General features: G+C 44.3%; 1 protein-coding gene across 1 annotated transcript in view; it reads left to right on the top strand.

The window, feature by feature from the left end:
- pmfbp1 (polyamine modulated factor 1 binding protein 1) overlaps window positions 1-7,634 on the top strand; it is a 177,305-nt gene extending 169,671 nt beyond the window's left edge. The window contains exon 35 of the mRNA XM_084061712.1: window positions 6,433-7,634. Coding sequence (XP_083917838.1) covers window positions 6,433-6,544 — 112 coding nt within the window. The 3' untranslated portion in view covers window positions 6,545-7,634. The remainder of the gene's footprint in view (window positions 1-6,432) is intronic.
- Window positions 7,635-9,646: the final 2,012 nt, after the last annotated feature.

The following is a 9,646-nucleotide window of genomic DNA, read 5'->3' as shown; positions in this document are numbered from 1 at the left end:
GTACAGATCTTCAAGCTTTTTCGATGAATTGAGTATAAAGGACCCAAATGGAAACAAGCCATAGTGCTTTCTTAGGGTTAAAATCCTAATAACAGACCTTGTGTGAACTGTACTTCCCTGTGCTTGTCTTTGCAAACTGTTGATATATTAAATCAATCAATCAAAGCTCAACGCATCACAATAGCCTACAACACATCGCCAGCTGGAAGTTTTATTCTTGTTGTCAAGCGATGCTGTGTTGCGACAGAGTATAAATTAAACCCTACATTCTTAGTTGATCCCCCAGTGCTCTCTACTTGGTCCACTTCTTCTTTTACCTCTACATCATATATTTCCGCCACCCCAGAATAGGGACGCTATGGTTCGTGTGGATAAGCGAGGTGCAGATACAGACTCTGAATTAGTGGGTTTTGGCTCAATTCTTCTCTTTCTCTGTGAGAGTATGACAGGCCTGGCGTGGACCCCAGTTCTTGTACTATAAAAAAGGCTGAAATAAAAAGAAAATCCATACAGGCTCCGGTGACTACTGTACATTTACCCTCTGCCAGCCACAGTGTCATTGACAGAGCAGCGAGTTCCCAGATACAGAGTGTTTCTGCAGTGGGTCTTCTAAAACATGGCTCAATACAAAACACTCACCAGTACATCAGAGACAGTATCAGTGGAAAGTGCAGGAGCTGTATAACTGAGTACATTTTTATTGGCTGCCATGTTGATTTTGTGTTGTCCAGGGATTAGCATAGGCCTCAGTGTGTTTTTGCGGCTAATGGCTTGCGTTGTGTGGCTGTGAGATGACTGGCCCAGAGCCCTTGAACACACGCACGCACGCACACGCGCGCGCACGCACGCACGCACGCACGCACATGTACACGCACATGCCCCTCTTGTGTTGTACCCCTTGTCCCCTCTGGGTCCTACTGCAGCTCCAGTGCGCACGCACACACACACACGCGCGCGCGCACAGTCTACAGTACTGTACGTGTGTCATCTGCCACCAACCTGACCCACCCCTACTGATGGCTTGTTAACACCAAAGTTACATTTGTGCATTTTCCCAGGATGTCTTTGGAGTGGCTGATGGCACTGATGGAAGAATTGCTTTACGTGACCACAGAGGACATGTACCAGGGACTCTAACCTCTCCAACTTAGTTTCAGCCTCTGAAGTAGGCAAACTCTTCAAGCCAACACCCAAATAAAGGACACTTTCTTTTGTGGTCAGACAGGCAAGGTTGGTCACGTCTGTTTACCAAGTCCAGACAGGACTCTCCTTCTCAAGATATACCGCTCACCATGATATCTGAGATCGTATCTGTTATCCTTCTTTTTTTAAATTGACTATGAATTTTATATGTGTTGCTGGAAAAGGGGTTATTTATTGCTGAAATGGTGTTCCAACTCCTTGTTTGACAGTTGAAGCCATCTCATTTTGCTTTGCGGATACCGCCCTGCCTTAAGGTTGAGCTCGCTGGCATTTGCCTGTAATGCATTGCAATCAGTTATCCTCTCAGATTGAAATGGAGGAAATCGGGACTGATTTGAAGGGAAACATTTCGGCGGTGTAAGGAAAGAGGGAGAATGTGTGAAAGGGATGTGAACCCAATCAGCGGTGTGTTGACTGTGCTGATTAGGAGCTTGTGCTGAGCCTTTCTCCCCCCAACCCCATCACTTCCATCTGTTTGCTTTGAGCCTCATCGCCTTCATCCTCCTCTTCCTTTTCTTCCACTACTACAAACTCCTCTCCCTCCCTTCAGCTCAGACTTTCAATTAATGACATTTGTCACCGACAAACGTGTCTGTTTGTGGGTAGCCAAATGAGCAGGAATTATCCGTGGGGTTATCCGGGGTTGATCTGCAGTTTGTTGACATTACAGAAGTTGCTGTAAACATTGAACTTGATGGTAAGAGGAGCACTGAGGCATTGGCTGGATAATTGCTCTGGAAAGTGTACAGTAGTCTGGATAGACGTGTGTGTGTGTGTGTGTGTGTGTGTGTGTGTGTGTGTGTGTGTGTGTGTGTGTGTGTGTGTGTGTGTGTGTGTGTGTGTGTGTGTGTGTGTGTGTGTGTGTGTGTGTGTGTGTGTGTGTGTGTGTGTGTGTGTGTGTGTGTGTGTGTGTGTGTGTGTGTGTGTACACACTCAGTGCCTGCCCTGAGACCAGTGGAGGGCAGATGCAAACTCAGCCCATTAGAGCCCACTGGGTGACTGGAGTGAAGTTCAGCTAATGTTCCAGGACGTCCATAAAGCCTGCAGGGAGCTGCTAGAAGCGAGGCGGAGGCTGAAAGCAGCCACATATATCCAGGGAGGAACTTCAAATAAATAAATAGATAAACAAGAGGAGCCGAGGGAACAAGTGCGTCCATTCTCACGCAGCATGTTTGTTTATTTATGGTGTCTGAAGGCCTGTGTTGGATGTGGGGGTGGAGGGGCGTGTGTGTAGGGGAGGTACAGGTGTCTGGGGAGCACACACACACACACACACACACACACACACACACACACACACACACACACACACAGTCTAGCCCGTCTCTTTCTTTACCCTGGCTGCACGGCTTTCATTAAGTGTCATTACCAGAGCTTTCAAAACGCCGGCCAGCCTGAGACCTGACATCCCTCTATAGATACGTGTATGTGTGCAAAACTGTGCATGCATATGGATGGAGCGCTGATCCCTCTTATCCACCGCTGACGAGGGGGGGTATTAGGCCAGCGAGCAACGAGTGGAGAGGGGCGGTGAGGCAGAGGGTCCACGTCTGACGTTAATGGCAGAGATGGAGCTGTTACTAAGACTGAGGGACACAGAGTCCATGCTTGATTTGCTGTCATGAATATGTCATAGAGGAGATCTGCGTTGAGTGTTTTCACTTACTTACCAGTTGGTCATTTCATAATTGTACGGGTCATATACTGTACACCACCACACATATAAAATGGATTTAATATTATATATATATGTATTTATTATATGTTGTGTGTGTATATATATATATATATATAATATTGTATTTTGTATTGTACAGTAGAGCAAGGATGATTCAAGATGTGGCTTTCCAGCGGTACAATGTTCATTAGCCATTTCCTCTTCCAGTTCACTTCCTGTGACAAAGTCCTCTGATTGATGGCAGACTCGCTCTGTTTATTTGTATATCGGGGGAGAATGAAATATTCATATTGTACGCTTTTCCGAGCAGAAGTTATCTAGATTCAGCGTACTCGGGATTAGATTTTTGCAGCAGATTGCTGTTATTAAGGGGTAAAAGCCAGCCCCATGTGCGCAGTCATCTTCCTGGGAGGCAATCTATTTCTCTTTCGCTGGACCGGGCTCTTAATGCACTGGAGCAAAAGTGCTTTGGTCCACAACCTTTCACGCCTTCACCTCCCCTTTCTGTGATTGAATAGTTAATAAGAAGGAGTCGTCTTTGAAAGCCTGTGATGTGGGCCCTTGTCTGTCTCTCTTTGTCTGTCTGGATGTGCTTTACATCCATGCTGCTCTGTTTGACTGCACGTCGCCTTCACTTGGCCCTTATGCCAAGTCAGACTGATGGCCATGCCTCTTCTCCACAAGCCCCCTTGTCACTTTTTGTCTCGCTCCTTTCTGTTTGTGTGTGATGTCCAGAAAAGGTTAACGTTTTCCTTCAACGTGTTTGGAAAGAAGCCCCTGATGTCACTACATTTGAATGACGCCAGGGGCGCCCTTTCGCATACCATGTTGATGCCGAAGTAATGTGGACCTGCAGACCATTTCAACTCAATATCTTTTGCATGCCATGTTCACAGCACACTGAACGAATGCATATGGTTGGACCGTGTATGAGATGCTGGAGGGCTTTTAATTCTAAACAACAGATACAGGAAGCAGCGACACTCAGCCGGTGTAACTTTGATGGTACAACTTCATCAGGCAGTGATGTTCAGGTTTTTGTGTTGTCCCTGTAGAGATTTGGTCGCTACAGCATAACAGATGATTCAGGCTGGTCAAGTAACAGCAGCCCCGACATCCTCTCTGCTTGATTTACTGCAGACGACAGCAGAGGTGCCATTGACGGACTGGGGCTGTGCGAGTTAATCCAAACTTATAAAATCTTATGGGCACAAAATTCACTAAAGGAACTATATCCACCATTACGAATAAAAGGAGGTCTGTTATCGTATCAATCGTGAGGCTCTTTCACTATGAATGAGTGACTGTAAAAAACAAGTGCATTTGTGAATTGCATGTAAGTAGTGCTTGCTCCCTCTTTCTCTCTCTTACATACACTTACTCTTTGCCTCTCTCTGTCGAACTCTCTCTCAGACGTATGCTGTCCCAAGGCAATATGCAAATACAACTATCCAAACCGATGACAATAATTGTTTTGGGATTGCTTACGATTATGAAAAGGAATTAGGACTGGGAGGCGTTATTTATAATATAAGATTACAGGTTGTAATCTTTACTGCAATATTATATTATTATCCAGATTGCACATGTCTATTTTAGGGGCAAATGCGAGTGAAATGCTTGCACTGTAGAACCCTACAAATGCTAACGACAGGTTGGTTTTTAGGATAGACCCATACCCTGGAGGGACGATTGCTCTGTGATTGGCTAGTTTGTTGTTAGGCCAACAGGACAGGTCGGTTAGTGGGATAGACTGCTCCCATAGCCTGGAGGGACGATTGCTCTGTGATTGGCTTGTACAGTATATTGTTAGGCCAATCAGCCAACCAATGCTGTAACTTCATCAGTCAGTGACTGATGAAGTTACATCAATTTATTAGGGCTAGCCAGCCAAAAATGGTGACATTGAAAACATGGCAGGTGCTCCGACAGAAGTGGCCTTGAGCACTGTGAGATGCACACGAGTGAGACGTAAGCCAAGTGACTCAAGCGAGTACCCGTGCCGAGCAGTGCAGTGTCTCTGCAGTCGACTCAGTGGCATCCAAATTGTGTACCAATATGGTGGGAATCACTTATCCTGTATAATCTCTTTTTACAAATTTTTACAAATGTTTTTTGAGCATGGTTAGTTTCCACATGGAGTCGACAATGTCTGCATTCTGTCATTGCCAACACATATTATATCCAGTATATTCATGAAAGGGTACCCTTGTGTCAGTATATGGAAAAGGGGGTTCCTGCCCAAGCAGCAAAATATGACACCCAAAGCATGAGACCAGGCTGAGTTTTCCATCTCTCCCCTTGGTGGCACTGTGGGGCAGGACAAATCTGGTGTCAGCCCCTTCTCTTGTCTCTCGCCTGACTTGCTGCTTGTCTGTCTGTCTCAGTCTGTACATCAGAATTTTGAGGGCCGGGGATCAGCTTTTTTTTTTTACTAGCTTCTTCACTCTTTCTCCCGCTCTTTTTCTCCTTCTCCCCCTCTACACACAAATAAGACACAAAACACACGCACACACTCCCACACAGCTCATTAGCGCGCCCCGCGTTCATAGCTCTGGCAGAATGTGACCCTGCCTAATTGTGTACCATGCTCATTTGTTCTCCCTGCATGATGTGGCGATTGCTTATTTATTCTCCTCAGGGCTCCTGTCTCACATTAAAATGATTGACTCATTTCATTCACTGCACATTTTCTGAGCTTTATTTGATAAGCACATTTCCCTTGGCGATTAAATCCCTCCTATTCCCATGCTTAAAAGTTGTAATGTTATGGCGAGGCAGATTATTATTCATAGTTGGGATTGTTTCTTCGGCTAATTATCTGTGTTAAAAAATAATTTTGCATTTGCAAGTCTGTTTATCCCGGAGGAATTAAACAGCCACAAAAGGGCAGACATTAACGATGCAGTTGGAATAGCTGAGGAGACAATTGTGTACACAATGCTGGCAGACACGGTCAACAAGGAGCTTTAGAGGGATTGGGACATTGTGGGGCGTTGGCCAGAATAAGCAGAGCAAATTTGCATTCGGTTAGAATTTGTGTCTGGTTGGATACCTTATTTACGCAAAGCGCCATCAAGCCTTCTTGTCCAATCAGGTAATGAGGGGAAGCTGTGTTTTGACGTGGAAATGAGCATAACAAGTGATTGCTGAATGCTCTGCATTGTTAAGCCAGGCTTCTGCTTCCTCTCCATCTTTCCAGCTAGTCAATCTCTCTTTTCCTTCCAGCTTCAGTGACCAAGGCCTATCTGTCCCAGTGCAGTGTAGGGAGACAAAGGAGCTCAGAGAACAGGGACAAAGTCGACAACAGAGCCATAGCAGCGAGGTCAATTAATAGTCCGAAATGCCATCGCCATAAGGAAGAGGGCAGCAGTCAGAATTTGAGTTCATTGATGTGGCAAATATGATGAGGTCTGATTTTGTTGTTTCCTCTGTGACAAATAAACTAAACATGTTTTAATGTCCAGTGTTGTTAATGTGTAGGTGAGTTTGATCTGCCATGAGGCCACCATTGCCTGCATATGTCTGAATGAGATGTTGTTGTGTTTTAGATCTCTGACCGCAAGAGCAGCTCTTCTGGATGGACAAGAAGGGAGCCCACGGAGAAGAATGGTCTTGGCTGCCAGCCTCCCTCAGCAGTGTTTCTTCACATCTGCCAAGTAGTCACATTCACAGCAAAGGTGACCAGGATGGTTGCTCTGCTGGCCCGAGGGAGAAGAACTTTGCCCTCATGCACCAGTCTCTGAGCTGGGAACTATCACACCCATGTCATGTCAGGGAGGGTCTCTGATATCTTATAAATATTCAGTAACCACTTGTATTATAGTTCAATGATAACCTGGCTGTAGTGATATTGCCTAATTTTTACTATGAGCTTACCGACAAGAACTGATCTTGTCGTGATGCAGCACGTTGTCAGGTTGAAGATCATTGAGATCCGTTGAGAGCTTGAATATCTGTCATCTTAGATAAGAAACCCTGATGTTGGGAACAAAGCATGTAGAACTATACTGTAAGTAAATAATTTTTATATGCACATATTTATAGAGATTATTTTTAACTAATCAGATGTTGGACTATAACTGTGCCATTGAGTTTGCCTGACTTTAATGTAATTCTACCTACGCCGTCCAATCTTTGTTAAACTATATTATTCTGATTTAATACATAATCAAAGCAATTTGGGTGCAGCAGAGATAATGTTACTTTTGAAATTATTTAATTGTTTCAGGGATTTTAGTTACAACAGCATGTTTAGTTAATAGGAACGATAAGACAAGTTACACATACTATTCCTATTCTCATGATTAAATGTTATTTGATTTACGGTAGGTTTATAAAAAATAAAAAGAAAGACAAAGACAAGACATTAAATCAGTTTACTTTTACCAGTGAGTCACATACATAATTCTGTAGTCCTGGAGCTAGTAGGAACATACAAGTCCATGTAAGATGAATCTTAACGAACTTGAGATAGACAGACAAGAGATCACAGCTCAGATAAAAGAATAATAAAGGCATCTAGAACCTAACAAGTGTGCCTTTGTTCTTCCACTCCACCCACCAGAAGTTGGCTGTGTGAACGCAGGCATTGTTGCAGCTGTGAGGGCAGCTCAGAGAGTTCCATGCCCACCGGCCTTCAATCACATGGGATGTCTGAGTTTTGACAGTATAAAGTATTTTCTCGAGAACAGAATAAGACCCCTAAGCAATAGTGGATGAGCTGTTAGTAAGCAGTCAGTCCATAGGGACATAGACCAAGCATGGCAGTATTACAGCACAAAAACCCATTGGTTAGGAATGAAACAATGGAACAGTGAGTCCACTGTTTGCTGCTGCAATATCTTAAAGAATCCGTATGATTTTCACATACAGTAGTAGTAAATTGTATCTCATTCTTTTGTGCCATGAAGATGCATTTGAATGAATGCAAAATTGAACGGGTCAATAAATGAACAGTGAAACCGTGAATTGGAATGCTGCTCAACAACCAACTTGAAATTATTGATTGCCAAAAGACATCCTCTCATAGTGAAACCACAGTAATTGACTCTCTCGTTGCTCCACAGTAATCACAGCTGTTGTCTTGCCTCTGCTCCAGTAATCCAGTTTTGCCTATCCCTTGGTTTGTTACACTACACTTCCCAACAGTGGGCACTCCACTGGGCAGTGAGAATTATTTGAGGGTCCACATGAGGGTGGAGGTTGGTTTTGCAGTCTGTAAACTGGAGGGCGAGCCGTATTCTCACCGGCAGCGTTAAGGATTAATTCCAGCCTTACAGGAAGAGGACACCAGCATCGCTTTCTTCCCTGGCTAAATCAATAGGTAACATTCTTCCCAGCATAGCAGTCAATACGCAACACTTAAAGTGTCTGAGGAAACTAAAGAACACCAATAATTGTTATTAATGCCTTGGATAACCCCAAGCACTGCATTAAGGTTAATTCTTATCTAACAGACATTCAGCCATCAAATAAGAAAAATCCTACCCATGTGTTACAGGCCAGAAGCCTGCCAAAGTGTGCATGCATGCATATTCAGAATGAAAACGCTGTGGGTCTGAGAAAATGATGCACCATTAAGTGACTGAGTTGCCCTATTGTTCTAAATGTTTGATGTGTCTGGCATTTTGTGAAATATTTGGACATTCATGCATGTATTGTAATGACAGGTGGTATTGAGCCCATATGTTCATAAAGCCGGGAGTACTGTCAGCCTTGTCAGAGATTCAGTGATTTAATGTCTCTCCATGCTCCTTGATGAACTTATTTTCAAACATGATGGGCTCAAATAAAGTTTGAGTGTGAAATGTTTCAGCCACTCAAAAAGGTTCCCATCTTATGTTGAGGATGGTGGGGTTCTTGACTCACCAAAGAGTACAACTTCTAAGACTGACTCACCATAAGTAACTATGTACGTACGTATGTCAGCGTGAACCCACAGTGGCCTTGCTCTGAAGTACACAGTGGCGTGCTGACCTGAATAGGTTTAACAATTGCATCATAGTGTTTATTCCATTTTGAAAAGCATAAGGCAGCCTTACGCTTTTTAAAATGGAATAAACACTACGCTACAGTTCACTGGATTTAAGCATTCTCCCTCCACAAGGCCTAACAGAATACATGTTGCAAGGACACTTGCTGCCACACCAAACACCCAGGCACTGAATCCAGCAGGATGCAGGGATTTCTTTTGTGTGGCAGCTCAAGTGGCCACAACGCAGGCAAGTTACTCTATCAGAGCAAAGTGAAGGACAGTTGACTTCAAGCATTTGTCATCCTTCCTTTGTAGACACAATTTGGGTTGAGAGCTGTGTGCGTGCATACAGGGCAGGGATTTTTTCTTTTTAAGTGTGTGTGTGTGGAGGGGGGGGGGAGTGTAACATTACATTCAAAATTCAATCAACTGAAGGCCATCCCCAGCAGGATGGGAGGGAGGAAGGGGATTGTGGGTGATGAGGAGAACCTCAACTGAAGTTTCCACTGGGCCTGCTGCGCTCCTAATGCAGCCTTGGATGTAATTGGGTCCCAGAAGGCTGTTCATTATCTGGGGTGAGCGAGGCAACAAAACAGAAAAGGGAGGGAACGAGGAAGAAAATGCCTCGTTCTTCGCTCTGTGCCTCCGTCCCAGCAACCATTATGGGACAGGAGTTAATTAAAAGAGCAGTTGATGCCACTGTTTTTCTCATCAATCTCACTTGTGCTCTTATTAAATTTGTAATGACAGTGGAGCTTGTCCCCGTCCACCACCAGACGTGTGTGTGT

This window comes from Gymnoscopelus microlampas (genome assembly GCF_963454915.1).
Source record: "Gymnoscopelus microlampas genome assembly, chromosome: 1".
In the NCBI taxonomy this organism is placed as follows: domain Eukaryota; kingdom Metazoa; phylum Chordata; class Actinopteri; order Myctophiformes; family Myctophidae; genus Gymnoscopelus; species Gymnoscopelus microlampas.
This window is presented reverse-complemented; position numbering and strand designations above follow the sequence as displayed.